General features: G+C 42.1%; 1 protein-coding gene across 1 annotated transcript in view; it reads right to left on the bottom strand.

Moving 5' to 3' along the window:
* ryr2a (ryanodine receptor 2a (cardiac)) overlaps window positions 1-16,629 on the bottom strand; it is a 375,294-nt gene that overhangs the window by 31,190 nt on the left and 327,475 nt on the right. Inside the window, 7 exon segments of the mRNA XM_030754826.1 lie at window positions 1,146-1,279; window positions 1,895-1,937; window positions 3,698-3,828; window positions 12,061-12,330; window positions 13,579-13,665; window positions 13,815-13,965; window positions 14,248-14,318. Coding sequence (XP_030610686.1) covers window positions 1,146-1,279; window positions 1,895-1,937; window positions 3,698-3,828; window positions 12,061-12,330; window positions 13,579-13,665; window positions 13,815-13,965; window positions 14,248-14,318 — 887 coding nt within the window.

Genomic DNA, 16,629 nt, shown 5'->3' with positions numbered 1-16,629 from the left:
CGTCAGCACATATGTCTATGGATTTACTGAGCTGGCTAGAATCCTGGTGACTGAAGGATGGAATTTTGTTCATTCGGTCTGTCACAGTACTGGATGTACAGAAGTACACAGAGGAGGAAGCACTTTCCAGTGAAGTAGACTTCACCAGACTGCTTTTTAAAGAATAAGTCAGCCTTTTGCTATTTTTGCTCTGTATCTTTTCTATTTACATTTTAATAGCACAGCTGTGAGTCTTTTTTTATAGAGGAAAAAAGCAATAATTTATTTGAGGAGTATTGTTATTTAAATATGCCAATATTTGAGCAATTTCTCATGTACATCTACAGCTGAATGTTAATAAAAAATACCTGTGTGACATTTGAGACATGTAGCTTTGACTCAGAAGTGCTTTTTTGTTTATACCTTTTGGGAAGAAAAAATATCGAGATATATATCGCATATAGCCATTCAGCTACAAAAATATTGAGATATTACTTTTGGTCCATATTGCCCCCTACCCAAGACACAAGAAGAAACCAAAAATATATCTTTTTACAAAGGAAAATGACAAAAATAGTAACACACAGTGACTTGGACAAGTTACTTTAATCTGGTTACTGGATTGCAAATAGTAATGCGTTAGATTAATTACTGAAAAAAGTAGTCAGATTACAGTAACGCATTACTGACATCACTGCATAGGTCAACCGGTTTGCTGTACTTGCCAGAGAGGACATGGAACCAAGTACCAACACCAGATGGGAGACGATCAAAAAGACCATTGTAGAGACAGGAACCAATGAGAAAGAGGAAGCAAGGGCACCCGAAAACAACATGGAGGAACACCATCACATGAGAACTCAAAGAGATGGGACAAGGCACAATATGCTGCCAACGATCGCAACAAGTGGAGAAGTTTTGCTGATGCCTTATGTACTACATGGGATAAAGATGAATAGATAAGTAAGTATATGAGCACATTTTACCAGTGTGTGTGAACATTTTACTAGTGTGTATGAGACTGTTTCAGTAGTGTGTGAGAGGTGCTCAGTAGTGCGTGTGTGAGTGCTTCAGTATGTATGTGATTTTTCAGTAATAATATCCCTAACAGTCCTCCTCTCTCTTTATCATACACTCTCTAGCTTGCACACTGACACACTACTCACACTGCAGCAAGTGAGCTGTCTTTCCTGGGCTTCCTCTTTTTGTGAGCATCACTGAAGTCCAAAGCAGCTTTGTCCAGTCCAAGCAGCTCACTGATGCGGTCATGGCCATAAAACTCCCCATATTTATCCATCACCTGAGGAAAAAGCAGGACTTCTTGAACACACACTTTTCACTTTCTCAAGTTAATTTCCCAAAACAGTATTCTATCCTAAAAAACCTTCAGGCCCAGTTTCCTGTACAGGGATTATGTCTAATCCTGGACTAAATACTTTTTCCTATTGTGGTCTTCATTGAATTTTTCCTTTTAGTCTAGGACCATGCTTACTGGGAAAAAGGCTGTCAGCTATATAGGGACAGATCACACAAAGGTGTCAAATGGCAGGAATATACTTTTAAGAATGAGCTGCCCTTTCCTCAAAGACCTGGCAAAAGTACATATATAAATATATAATGTGACTTACTAGAGGGGATCCTTTTTCTTAAGGCAGTGTGCTTCAGCATTTTTAATTTGGAATAAAGTAAAAGTGCAGTCTCATCAATTTCAGCACATTTTCAGCATAAAGTAATTATGTTATCTAGACTGCACAGCCATGTGGTGTTTTATGTTATTTGAGAAAAGTAAAATCTCTATCTAGGTATAAATTGTGCTTAATAATTAAAGTACTGTTCGTTGATTTGACTTGTATGATTATCAGTTAAATGCAGGACATTATCCGGTAAAAAAACAAAACAAAAAAAAAACACTTACCTTCCTCTTCACAAACTTATCCCAGTAGTTATTGGGGAAAGATCTGAAAGTCACAGGACGAGAGGTTCATAATTTCATCTAAAAAGGTGCATTATTTTAAAAAAATGCTGTAACAAGAAGATTACATTCTTTCTGCATATATGTTCTGTCAATTATGAATGCTTTTCTGTTCAGTGGCTGTTCTTGGAGAATGAGCCTTAACTTCACAGCAAGTTGTGTGAGCCTCATTCTCTCTTTAGCCAGGTGACCTGTCCAACAAATATGATATGCTAATGTAGCAACAAGAGTGAGAAATCTTTCTAGCCACAGTTATAATTCAGTAGAAAATGAGTGGAACCTTTTACAGGAGTCACATCTTGAGTTTCACCACCTGTGTTCCTTGTCCTACCAGCTGGGGTCAATGCAGACTCCAAATGTATATTTATTGACATATCTCATAAGTTTTTTTTTATTTCATTTTTTTAATTACTTTGTGCATTTGTTCTTAATGATGGCACATCACTCCTTTGTATTTCCATAGCAAATGGTGCTTTTTTTTAATGATTTATTCAGTTATTGTTTGCCATGCTGAAACACAGACAGGAAGGTAGCAACTGTTTGCTCCTCCTGTCACATGCCAGCATACCCTAAGAAAAGCATGAAGAAAAAAGTGTTGTTTCCAATGCCTGTACAACCATAGTAAGAGTTGGTTGATGTTGTCAGCAATAAGTCAGATTTGTTGGGTGTTGGACTCCATTAGGGCTGCTGTTTGTGACTCATTCTGTTGATGATATTTATATACAGAATTTTTAGGTGCAGCCAAGAGATGAAGGGTGGAGGGTTCAGCGGCCTCCAGATTTTATCAGGTTTTCACAGGTGTGGATGCTGCAGCGGTCTATTGTGGTGAAAAAAGAGCTGAGCGTGATTTATTGTCTGATCTGCATTCCTACCCTTCCACCTGGTCAGGAGTGGTGTAGTGATTAAAAGAATAAGATCACAGATCAAAGTGTCAGAAGTTAGTTTCCTCTGATGGATGTCTGTCCCCAGCCTTAGAGATAGGATGAGGAGTCATTTGAGAGGGGTTCAGAGAAGACCTGCTCCTCCTCCACATCAAAAGGAGCTAATGGAGGTGGTTTGGGCATCTAACCAGGATGCCTCCTATGTGCCTCCTAGGTGAGGTGTTTGGTATATGTAAAGGAGGCCCCTAAGGCAGACCCAGGACATGCTGTTGAGATTACATCTCTGGGCTGTCTGGTTGTATTTACTTCAGTTATTTTATACTAATGTTAAAATGATCCCTATTGGTTTCATCATACAAATACAACACAAATAATGTTTACTTGAAATGAAAGAAAACTAGAAAATACTAGAATGAAAAGATGGCAAATAAACTCTTAATAAGTAGAGTGTATTTGGGATAAAAGCTGCAAGCTGAATCAAAGAAAAGTATAGATTTTGGTTTTCCAAACTATGCAAATTAACTATAACTTTGCAAAAATAACAACAATCAATTTTAGGTGACATTCATTACATAACTAATAATGCCTTGAATAGAAATGAGATTTGCTATTATTATTATTATTTAGCTATTATATTTGCAGTAAATTATTCTCAGGATCCCCAGAGACCCCTGCTGGTACTTTATGTATGTTAAATATGTTGGAAGGATGAGGGTTAACGGGCTGTTTGAAAACTACATTTTCTATTCCTTTATATATACACCAGTCACTTACACTTATTTTCCTTAATGGATGTAGCATATATAGTAACAACAATCTCATGTACACATACATACTTTCATGTAGGCACACAGGAGCTACTTACTGGGTGTTGATTACCAGTCTGTCCCACTGCCCTTTTATGTCATCCTCTGATGGTTGCTCTGTTATATAAAGGCCATCAAATTCCAGCTTCCTAGCCACCTCCTTTTCACGCTTAAAGATCACCAATGGCACCTATATAATGCACACAAAAAAGGGTGAAATGCAGCATATGGTGATGTCCATGGGTTCTAGATTTCAGGTTGTCAATAACTGCAGAAAATGGTCATCCAACTATTAGGAACAGTGTTAGTTTACTGTAACAGAGGACAAATAAACTTGGAGTATCAGTAGAAGGGGGAGAGTGTTACCCAATGCAAGATGGATATAGTACTGTGCAAAAGTCTTAGGTCACCCCTCATTTCTTTATATAATGCCTCCAAGGAGTGTGACTTCCTTGTAATTTTTTTAAAGTGGTCAGAGCAATAGTTCATTAGGCTGCTTTTTCACTAATTTTCAGTCCAGTCCCTGTACCTGACTATTTTCAGAGGAGTTTGTTTGTTTGTTTGTTTTTTGCTTGTTTGTTTTTGCTAAGCCACTTAACACTGACTCATGGCTCATTCAAGTATAAGCAAAAGGTACCTATCTCAAGCAATGAACCAGTATTACATCTATACATAATACAAATGGTTTCTTTAGTTCTATCAATGAAAAATACCAATGATAACACAGTTTGACAGGCATAAAATTGTACAAGGTCATTCCTAAAGAGCTGTTAGCCAAAAATGTGGCATGTGTCAGCATGGCATGTAGTGTGTCCCTTAAAATAAAAAAATTAAAAAATTGAGGAAATTAGACAAGTGGAGGACAAAAGAAGAGGCAGGCCTAAAAATTATCTACAGCAGATGAAGAGTATCTGAAAGGAATGTCCTTAAGAAATAGGAAAAAAATCAAGCAAAGACCTGACACAGGATTTAAGAGATGTATCTGGCCATTCAATTGATCCATCTACTGTTTTCTAAAACCTCATCCAAATGGTCTCAAGTAAAGTGCGGCTGTCAAGAAGCCATTGTTAAGGAAAGTAAATGGGGAGAAAATGCTGAGGTATACAAAATGACACAAGAATTGGACTAAAAATCATTGGCAACAGGTCTCATCAGTGATGAATCCAAATTTGAAATTTTTTGGTTTAAACTGTCATCAAAATATACAGAGGTCAGGAAATGTCTATAGCCATCTATAAAACATGGTGGAAGCTCTGTTATGTTTGGGGGCTGCATTTCAGCCAATGGTGTTAGAGATCTTGGCAGAGAGGAAGGCTCTCCAGCTGAAAAAACGATCAGTACTGAACTTCCATCAATGGACACAATTTACACACAATGGTGAAAAAAGAGGGCACAGCATATTATCAGGGACCCACACCACCCAGATTCCATAAGTTTCTTTTCTGCCACAGTCAAACTAATTGCATCCCAGAACTCAGTGTAAAGGACTGTTCACATCAAAAACCCACTGTGCAATATTTCTCACACAACTAAACCTAATGTGCAACATTTATTTCTTGACGTAACACTCATTGGTGCAATATCTGTTTGATCTATATTTGCAATATATACTCAAATATCTGTGCAATATCCACTATGTTTCGAATACAAAGTGTGCAATAATCTCCAATCAGTTTCCATTACCTGGTACTTTGTAATGTATATTTATTAGGAGCACCGGGCTCTGCACAAGAATTCCTTTGTTCCTTTGTACCCAAACAAGTGCGAGTACAAATGTCAAATACAGGTGCCGGTCATAAAATTAGAATATAATGAAAAAGTCCCTCCTGTAGGCCCACCACCCGCAGGAGGCGTCGTAGGGGTCGGGTGCACTGTGTGTCGAGCGGTGGCCAAGGGCGGAGGCCCTGGTGGACGGATCCCCGGCTATCGAGACTGGCTATTGGGACACTGAATGTCACCTCTCTGGTGGGGAAGGAGCCTGAGCTAGTGCGAAAGCTTGAGAGATACCAGCTAGATATAGTTGGACTCACCTCAACGCATGGCCTGGGGAAGGGCTGGTCTCTGTTCCAGTCTGGAGTTGCCCTTGGTGAGAGGCGGCGAGCTGGGGTGGGTATTCTTGTATCCCCCCGGCTTGCTGCCTGTACGTCAGAGTTTTCACTGATGGACGAGAGGGTAGTTTACCTGCGCCTTCGGGCTGGGGAAAGGGTCCTGACTGTTGTTTGCGCTTATGCGCCGAATGACAGTTCAGAGTACCCACCCTTTTTGGAGTCGCTGGGTGGGATGCTGGAGAGTGCTCCATCTGGTGACTCCAGAGTCTTGCTGGCAGACTTCAACATTCATGTGGGCAATGACAGTGAGACCTGGAGGGGCGTGATTGGGGGGAACGGCCTGCCTGATCTGAACCCGAATGGTCTTTTGTTGTTGGACTTCTGTGCAAACCACAGTTTGTCCATAACCAACACCATGTTCGAACATAAGGATGTCCATAAGTGCACATGGCACCAGGACACCCTAGGTCGCAGGTCGATGATCGATTTTGTAATCGTATCATCAGATCTGCGGCCATATGTTCTGGACACTCGGGTGAAGAGAGGAGCTGAGCTGTCAACTGATCACCACCTGGTGGTGAGTTGGATCAGATGGTGGGAAAAGATGCTGGACAGACCTGGCGCACCTAAACGTATTGTGAGGGTGCACTGGGAACGCCTGGCAGAAGCCCCAGTCCGGTAGATCTTCAACTCCCACCTCCGGCAGAACTTCGACAACATTCCGAGGGAGGCTGAGGACACTGAATCCAAATGGACCATGTTCCGCACCTCCATTGTTGAGGCTGCTGCTCAGAGCTGTGGGTGCAAGGTGGTTGGTGCCTGTCGTGGTGGTAACCCCCGAACCAGATGGTGGTCACCGGAAGTGAAGGGAGCCATCAAGCTGAAGAAAGAGTCCTATCGGGCTTGGTTAGCCTGTGGGACTCCAGAGGCAGCTGACAGGTATCGGAAGGCCAAGCGGAATGCAGCTCGGGCAGTGGCCGAAGCAAAAACTCGGGTGTGGGAGGAGTTCGGTGAGGCTATGGAAAAAGACTTTCGGACGGCATCGAAGCGATTCTGGCAAACCGTCAGGCGACTCAGGAGGGGAAAGCAGTGCTCCACTCACACGGTATATAGTGCGGGTGGGGTGCTGCTGACTTCAACTGAGGCTATAGTCGGACAGTAGAAGGAATACTTCGAGGACCTCCTGAATCCCACTGACACGCCTTCTGTAGTGGAAGCAGAGTCTGGGGACGAGGGAGATGACTTGAACATCACTAGGGGTGAGGTCACTGAGGTAGTTAAACAACTCCTTGGTGGCAGGGCCCCTGGTGTGGACGAGATTCGCCCTGAGTTCCTGAAGGCTCTGGATGTTGTAGGGCTGTCTTGGTTGACACGCCTCTGCAACATCACGTGGAGATCTGGGGCAGTGCCATTGGATTGGCAGACCGGGGTGGTGGTCCCCATCTTTAACCTGTTAACTGGCAAGGGCCCGCCCGCGGGCCCTCTGTAGCGATTTCCGACTTTGAAGTCTCATAGCGTCACAGTAACGCTGCCGTTCGCCCTTACGATGCTTTTATATGACAGACTAGACCCTCAGAATTGGATTGACACCTCATTTGTCCAATCATGTTATGAAATGGGTTCTCCAGAGCCAATAATAACCAGACAGTGTCATGTGACACTGGGAAGGGAGACCGGAGGGTGTGCTCCAACTTTCGGGGAATCACACTCCTCAGCCTCCCCGGAAAGGTCTATGCCAGGGTGCTGGAAAGGAGGGTCCATCTGTTAGTCGAACCTCAGATTCAGGAGGAACAATGTGATTTTCGTCCTGGTCGAGGAACACTGGACCAGCTCTTTATCCTCTCAAGGATATTCGAGTGTGCGTGGGAGTTTGTCCAACCAGTCTACATGTGCTTTGTGGACTTGGAGAAGGCATTCGACCATGTCCCTCGGGGTATCCTTTGGGAGGTCCTGCGGGAGTATGGGGTGTCTGGCCCGCGGGCCATTCAATCTCTGTACAACCGCAGTGAGAGCTTGGTCCGTATAGCCGGTATTAAGTCGGATTCGTTTCCTGTGGGTGTTGGACTCCATCAGAGCTGCCCTTTGTCACTGATTCTGTTCTTAATTTTTATGGACAGAATTTCTAGGCGTAGCCAGGTGGCAGAAAGCTTCTTCCTTGGTGGCCTCAGAGTCTCATCTCTGCTCTTTGCAGATGATGTGGTCCTGTTGGCTTCATCAGGGGGTGGCCTCCAGCTCGCAGTGGAATGGTTCGCAGCCGAGTGTGAAGCGGCCAGGATGAGAATCAGCACCTCTAAATCTGAGGCCATGGTCCTCAGCCGGAAAAGGGTGGAGTGCCCTCTCCGGCTCAGGAACGAGTTCTTGCCCCAAGTGGAGGAGTTCAAGTATCTCAGGGTCTTGTTCTCGAGTGATGGGAAAAGGGAGCGGGAGATCGACAGAGGGATCGGGGCTGCTTCTGCAGCGATGCGGACGCTGCACCGGTCTATCGTGGTGAAGAGGGAGCTTAGTGTAAAAGCGAAGCTCTCGATTTACCGGTAGATTTATGTTCCTACTCTCACCTATGGTCACGAGCTTTGGGTAGCGACCGAAAGAATAAGATCGCGAATACAAGCGGCAGAAATGAGTTTCCTTCGAAGGGTGGCTGGCTCCCTTAGAGATAAGTTGAGGAGTGCAGCCATCCGGGAGGGGCTCAGAGTAGAGCCGCTGCTCCTCCGCATCGAAAGGAGCGAGTTGAGGTGGCTCGGGCATCTGATTAGGATGCCTCCTGGCTGCCTCTTGGGTGAGGTGTTCCGGGCATATCCCACCGGGAGAAGGCCCCGTGGTAGACCCAGGACACGCTGGAGAGATTATATCTCTCGGCTAGCCTGAGAACGCCTTGGGGTCCCTCCAGATGAGCTGGAGGAGGTGGCTGGGGAGAGGGAAGCCTGGGCTTCTCTGCTTAGGCTCCTGCCCCCGCGACCTGGCCCTGGATAAGCGGAAGAGAATGGATGGATGGATGAAAAAGTTGATTTATTTCAGTAATTCCATTCAAAAAGTGAAACTTGTATATTATGTTCATTCATTACACACAGACTGATATATTTGAAATGTATATTTCTTTTAATTTTGATCATTATAACTGACAACTAATGAAAACCCCAAATTCGGTATCATTAGAATATTGTGAAAAGGTTCAATATTGAAGACATCTGGTGCCACACTCCAATCAGCTAATTAAAACAACTGCAAAGGCCTTTAAATGGTCTCTAAGTCTAGTTCTGTAGGCTACACAATCATGGGGAAGACTGCTGACTTGACAGTTGTCCAAAAGACGGCCACTGACACCATGCACAAGGAGGGCAAGACACAAAAGGTCATTGTTAAAGAGGCCGGCTGTTCACAGAGCTCTATGTCCAAGCACATTAATAGAGAGGTGAAGGGAAGGAAAAGATGTGGTAGAAAAAAGTGTACAAGCAATAGGGTGACTGCAGCTGGAGTCAGTGCTTCAAGAACCACCATCCACAGACGTATGTAAGACATGGGTTTCAGCTGTCGCAGTCCTTGTGTCAAGCCTCTCTTGAACAAGAGACAGCGTCAGAAGTGTCTCACCTGGGCCAAAGACAAAAAGGACTGGACTGCTGCAGAGTGCTCCAAAGTTATGTTCTCCGATCAAAGTCAATTTTTTCCTTTGGAAATCAAGGTCCCAGAGTCTGAAGGAAGAGAGGAGAGGCACAGAATCCACGTTGCTTGAGGTCCAGTGTAAATTTTCCACAATCAGTGATGGTTTGGGGTGCCATGTCATTTGCTGGTGTTGGTCCACTGTGTTTCCTGAGGTCCAAGGTCAACGCAACCATCTACCAGAAAGTTTAAGAGCACTTCATGCTTCCTGCTGACCAACTTCATGGAAATGCAGATTTCATTTTCCAACAGGACTTGGCACCTGCACACAGTGCCAAAGCTACCAGTACCTGTGGGGTGGCTGTAGCTCAGTAGGTAGAGCAGGTCACCTACTGATTGGAAGGTCAGTGGTTCAATTCCTGGCTACTGCAGGCTGCGTGCCAATGTATCCTTGGGCAAGATACTTAACCCCAAGTTGCTCTCCGACCGTTCCGTCGGAGTATGAATGTGAGTGAATGTTAGCCGATTAAAGCACTTAGCTTAATTAATTAATCATGGAAGTGCTTGTATGAATGCGTGTGCATGGGGTATAAGCGCTTTGAGTGCTCATATCTGAGTAGAAAAGCGCTATATAAGAACTAGTCCATTTAAGGACCACGGTATCCCTGTTCTTAATTGGACAGCAAACTCGCCTGACCTTAACCCCACAGAAAATCTATGGGGCATTGTGAAGAGGAAGATGCGATATGCCAGACCAAACAATTCAGAAGAGCTGAAGGCCACTATCAGAGCAACCTGGGCTCTCATAACACCTGAGCAGTGTCACAGACTGATCGACTCCATTGCTGCAGTAATCCAGGCAAAAGGCGCCCCAAGTAAGTATTGAGTTCTGTACATGCTCATGCTTTTCATGGCCAGTTGGCCAACATTTCTAAAAATGCTTTTTTGTATTGGTCTTAAGTAATATTCTAATTTTCTAATGATACTGAATTTGGGGTTTTCAATAGTTGTCAGTTATAATCATCAAAATTAAAAGAAACAAACATTTGAAATGTATCAGTCTGTGTGCAATGAATGAATATAATATACAAGTTTCACTTTTTGAATGGAATTACTGAGATCAACTTTTTCATGACATTTTAATTTTATGACCAGCACCTGTAAAGTCTCTTGGATCTTGAAAATTGATGGACTGGTTCTTATATAGTACTTTTTCTACTCTACATGTGCTTTCAAAGTGCTTTATGCACAATGTCTCCTTCACACACATACAAATCCTTTCTTTGTCTAAGTGCTTTATCTAACATTCACGCACGCAATCACACCCCGATTAGTGCATTGGGAGCAACTCGGGGTTCAATATCTTGCCCAAATATACTTTAGCACGCAGACTGGAGCAGTCGGGGACTGAATCACCAACCTTATGATTAGTAGACAACCCGCTCTACCTCCTGAGCACAGCCCACCCCTTTGGATGGACCCCAGTGGAATTAAGAATGCAGAAAATTATCAGATTTTGATTGTGATTTTCCAACATGCAGTACCATCTGGAAAGCAGGCAAAGGTTTCATTTTTCAGCAGGACATGGCCCCAAACAGACTGCCAATGCAATAAAAGCATACCTAGATAAACACACTGGAACAATAGCAGTGATGGTGTGTCCTCCCCTGACCTTAGACCTCAAGTTTGTCAAAGCATCGTGGTATCATTTGACAGATAATGGAACAAAAGGCAGACAAAATCCAAATAAGAGCTTTGGAATGTCCTCCAAGAAGCCTGGGCAATCTACTTAAGACTATTTAAAAGCTTGTATAAAAGAGTTCAGGCTGTATTAAAAAACAAAAGCAGTTATACCAAATGTTCACATTAAAGCTTGTTAGAACAGTACAAACTCAGTTCTTGCTTTGTATACTGCATTTATTTCCAATTTTCCTAGCAAAATATAAAGAAATCAGAGGTGACTCAAGACTTTTGTACAATAATGCATGCCATGGATCTTTTTCAGACAGTTACTTTTTAGAACAAGCAAAGCAATTTGAAATTTTTAGTCACATTTCTGCACAGAGATTTGTGCATAAATAAAAACTGCAGAGAACTAAAGTTCCTTTACAATCTCTGCAACATCACTAATTGACTTTCATAGTTTTTTACTCTTGTTTAGTATTGAATCTATTGCACAACATACTGAAATGCCAAATGACAACTAGCAATCACGTCAGACAGATCTGAAGTGAGCAAGATTAATGTCTGTATCTTAGGTGTCCCAAAATGTAATTCAGAAAACTTATAATATTGTCGAAACTGTTTGTGGTCCACAAGTGCTGTGAGTCAGATTATGTCCACTGAGTTCATTATATGAAGGGTATATTAAAAAAATGGAGAAAGTGATACATATATTTTCACATGGCACAGTAACAGTACTTTAAAGCTGCCTCTTTATCTGAATGGCCATTTTGTTTTCAAAAGGAAACACTGGTGTAAAATCTAAACAGTCACTACATTATTTTGCTTACTCCCTCACCAGGTCTGCTCCTTTATGACTTAATAATCTACACTGATTGTGGTGGAATGGATTGGTCTTTATTGAAATGAACATTCTACATCTTTGTAAGTAAATTTTATTATTAGTAGATGAGGCACAGACGTTTCCAGTACTTTTATTGGCGACTGCAGCATCGTACAAATTTGCCCCACTTAGTGGTTATATAATGGCAAATACTAAATTGCAGATTCTAGTAGTTTACACTTATTTCTGCTGTATATCATAGTGAGTATCCTGCCTTAAGACAGTAGTATCCAATGATGCAGAAGAAGGAGATGACTGTGTGCAGTACAGCAAGGATCCGTAACATGGGCTCCATGTAGCCACTGCTCTCTTCCAGGACAAAACGGACAGTGACAGGTTTCTGGGACATGCCGGAGTGATCCATCACCTCCTCCTCTGCTTCCACTGTTTCTCTACTTAGTGGATCCCACTGAATGTTGTTCTCTGGTTGGCTGTTAGTGTACGCGACTTCCCTCTCCTCAACCACGGATGAGGATGTAGAAACCTGGTAGGAACAATTTTAATCTAGTTTTGTGAAAATAAAACATGTATGAAGTCACCCTGATGATGGAACCACTAACAAGGCAGAATGGATCCAGTTTGTTAGCTATGGAATTATATTTAGGTCAAAAGTCACGCGCGAGCAAAAACACAATCCGCGCAAATTTTATTTCACGGGCGCAGGAATGCATTCACATTCGCTCAATTAATTTCCGCGCGCATAGAACTTAGTAGTCACGCAAAAAAAAAAGCCACTGCGCGGGCGAGACTGTCTGCTGTGCACGCGCTACAGCAGTTTCACGCGCCCGCGAGTGACTCTCTGCACGCGGTGCAAAATTCTACGTGCGAAACAAATTTCTACGCGAGTGAAGAAACATACTTTTGACCGTCCGGGGCGGAGCCCAAAGGATTCACAAGACCTCACATGATTGGTCACTTTTAAGTTGATCACGCCCACAAGGCGAGGGCCTTAACCCTGATTGACAGCAATTGTTAGGCGACATTGCACAACTGTTTCTTCGAAACCAATACCATTTGTGAATGTTATAGAGGCCTGTAGTCAAAATAAAATATACTTAGTTCATTAAATCAAATTTTTCTAGCCGAGGTGATATTGCTAGCAGTGGACGCTCATTACCTTATGGCGGTATTCCAACTTCGTCTTCCTGTAACAGCTGCAATAACTTTTTTTGTATTGGCGACCAGCTGATTGGTCAGAGATTGAGGACGCAACACTCTCAACCTCCTCTGGGTTGGGTCAAAAAAAAGGTTCAAATACAGTAACTGGAAACTAGACCCATTCAATCCCTTTTTAATTGTCATCTTGATGCATCAAAGTAGCTTTGAAGATGGCACCTGACTTTGACTGGTTGTAGACCTGGTCCCCATCTTCAAAGCAACCATTTCAAAGGCAACAAGTTGGCAAGTTCATTGCATGTGGTCGCAATAAATTTCATTTGTGCCACAGTTTCCAACCACTTTTTTCACTAATGTGATTATAGTATAAAAGCAACAACTGTCACATTTTACTCACTGCTAATAGAAGAACACTGATTAATTTATAATTAAAAAGGTTTTACTTCTCCAAAGTACAATCAGTGCAGTAAAATCCCTGTACCTTAAATAATTACACTGTTTAACTTGCAAACATTGCATGTAGCACCACACTAACAGAGCTCATAGGTTCTCTTTCCACAGATGGTAAAAAAAGATTTTTACAATGTAATCACAACAATATCATTGGTACTGTTACCTTATAGAACAGAAGAATAAAGTTGATTGCGAATGCAACAAACAAAGCCAGCATCCTCATGTTGTAAAAGTTTCTGGCAAAGTAGTTCTGTAGGAGAAACCAAAGGATGAGCTATAAACATGTTTTTGAGTACGGACTGCGAAGTTGTATGTCTAACTCTGAGGAAAACTTGCTATCTGGTCTGATTAAAAGAATGGTCTGCAGTAGACAGAAAACAGTGGAAAAGGTGGCAGTACCAGCAGTTTCCTCTGGTAGGCAATGATCTTCTTTAAGAATGCTGACTCTTGCATATCAGGTTCATCAGACTTTGAGGTGCGATGTCTCCTCATTTTTGGCTTCATTGTCTCATTCTTTGACTGTTTCTCTTGTTTTTCTACATGTCCACTTCTGTAACCACAAACCAGCACACAGTCACTTTTAAAAGTACACTATTGTTTAACTGTGGCTTCACTCATTAACCATCTTTTTAGGTTTTTGTGGGGTAAAATGAGTGGAATAATGCTTGTTATACACTATAAAGCATTCTGTTACTCTGTTGGCTGTGACTCTTCCACTGAAAACACAAAGCATTCTGTAAGAAACAGTGGCAGGTCCTAACTATTCTGTAAGAATGGCTAAATGAAAATTTACACTTCCATCCAAACATCAGGTTAATAAATGTTTACATACTCAGATGTTTTCTCAGGTTCACATTCAGTCTCTAGTGTTGCTTCCTTTTCATCAGAGGCAGAGCTCTTTAACTGAAAGAGAAAATCCAGGTAGACAAAGAGGTCAATTTATCCATAGTTACATTAAATGTGTGGTGAAAAGAAGCCATTTTCACTTTTGTGGCTGATTGTAAACTTACTATTGTTCCATGTAAAACTCTCACATTTCTTTGTTTTTCCCACTAGTTTGAAATGCAATGTGTTTCAGCCTCCCATTTATACAAGAATGGCATGAAAACAATACTTTTCGAAAATGGGCTCCAGAGTGGAGCATTTTCGAAACACTTAATTATGAAAATTAAGAGATACAGTATGGTTCATGAGAGAGGTCCCAAATGCTGCAAGCAGGAACCAACAAAATGAACAAAAACCATGCCTTTATTGGCTAATAAAAATTCAAGCAGAAATCTAAAATGAACATGAAAAGCCTGAGTGATGCCAGAAATACACTGGATGCGTGTCTGCAATTCCAAGTGTCCAAAGCAGTTTTGTTAATCCTTGTTACACAGCTTCAAGTCATGCTGTAAGTGTTTCAGAAGCACTGTGCTTAGCCTAAATGTGGTCTTTTTGAGAATACACCAGATTCTCTGTGCCACTTCTCTCTGACTTAAACAGAACTCCACCAGAAAGCTGTCTCTCCCAGGAGCCCATCCCATGGCCATCTGAGATAATGCCTTAAACAGTTCATCAGGAAGCACAGGCCTAAGAGAGTCTTGTCAGAGTCAAAAGCTGGAGGAAAGTCTGACATAGTTCTCTTACTTACCAGGGTAGAACTACACCACGTCCACACACATTTCCTTCATGCCTGCAGTTCTTCTACTGCTAGGAAGACGTTTTAAACAGTGCAGGCTTTCTTTCAAACACATTCTTTTCAAGGTCAAGTTAAAAAGTTGGATATAGCCATTCCATTGACAATATTAACTCTAGCTCTGACAAAGGCCCCTTTAGCTTTGTCCTGCAGGTGTGCCCCAGGCATTTACAAATCTACAACATGATAAATGGTACATGGACTGGTTCTTATATAGAGCTTTTCTTCTCTATGACCACTCAAAGCTATACTATCCTCATTCAGCCAATAATACAGGGACTTTTTTCTACCCCTAAATTCTTTCTATCTAGCATTCACAAACATTAACACTCCAATGCATCAGAGAGCAACTTGGGATCTAGTATCTTGCCCAAGGATACTGTAACATGTAGACAGGAACACCAAGGATCAAACCACCAGCCTTCCAATTAGTAGATGACATGCTCTACCTCCTGAACTACAGCCACCGCTACAGCTTCTGCCTCTTCCCAACACCCCCTAACCCCTTCCCTCACAAGTTCACCGATGCTTTTTCTAAATCTATCTGCACCCTTCTTATGGGGCAAAACTTGTAGCAAAACTATTTGTGTATCTCAGTTTGTGTGTATTGTGATCTGCGTGGAGATTTGTGTTTGTACTCAGATCTCTGTGTGCATATTCAGAACCATGCTTATAATCAGATTTGTAAATGTGTAAATAAATCTGCAAGCATGCAGAAATATTAACGGCTCAGATAACTGAAAATAACCACAAGTCAACCAGCTTTTCAGTTGTCTGTTTTGTCACACATGACCTTTGCTACATGCAGCAGATCCATGCAGTGATATGTACTCCTGTAGAGATATTTGTCTATACTCAAGTGTTCATTAATATCAGGCTAATATCAGGCTTAATATCAGGCTCAATATCAGGCTCACAGGCTCAGGCTTTCTCACATGTTCAGTGTGTACCACCAGGTGTCGTATTACTCAGTCTTTAAGCATCAATTTAGTCAACTGGTTGTGGTGGTTGTCCCATGCAAGGCATGCTGAGATGGCATATCACAGTGGACTCACCATATGCTTGCTGTAAGTATGTATTAGCTGTAGCTAATATTGGAGCTGGTTAAACAAAAGGCTATCGGTAACTTGGCACAGCTGTGGTTAATCAGGTTATGGTTCACCAGCAAACTCTTATATCAGCTGGTAGAGAGGAGCTTGCTGAAGGAGTTAGCTAAAAATTCACTGTACAGGAGTCAGTGGAGGATTTGATCTCTAACTGGAACTACAGCAAGAAATTAGCTTCTAGTAATTCCTTCGAACTACCTAGTTACCATACCCAATCCCAGTCACAGTAAATAAGGAAGGATACCCCTTTGCAGCAGTCAGCTACCTCTGTCAGTAATGACAGCAAAAGCTATTTACTCATGTAAAATTATTAATAAAAGACTAAGATAATTATGTTAGCATAGCAGGTAGCAACTAGCAAAATTCTCCACCATCACCATCTTTTGTGCTGCTTTGTTAGTATTCAAAATCCTTGTTAAACATTGTAGAT

Source organism: Archocentrus centrarchus, chromosome 19 (assembly GCF_007364275.1).
Source record: "Archocentrus centrarchus isolate MPI-CPG fArcCen1 chromosome 19, fArcCen1, whole genome shotgun sequence".
Classification (NCBI taxonomy): Eukaryota; Metazoa; Chordata; class Actinopteri; order Cichliformes; family Cichlidae; genus Archocentrus; species Archocentrus centrarchus.
The sequence above is the reverse complement of the archived record's forward strand: the minus strand, read 5'-3'. Positions and strand labels throughout refer to the sequence as shown.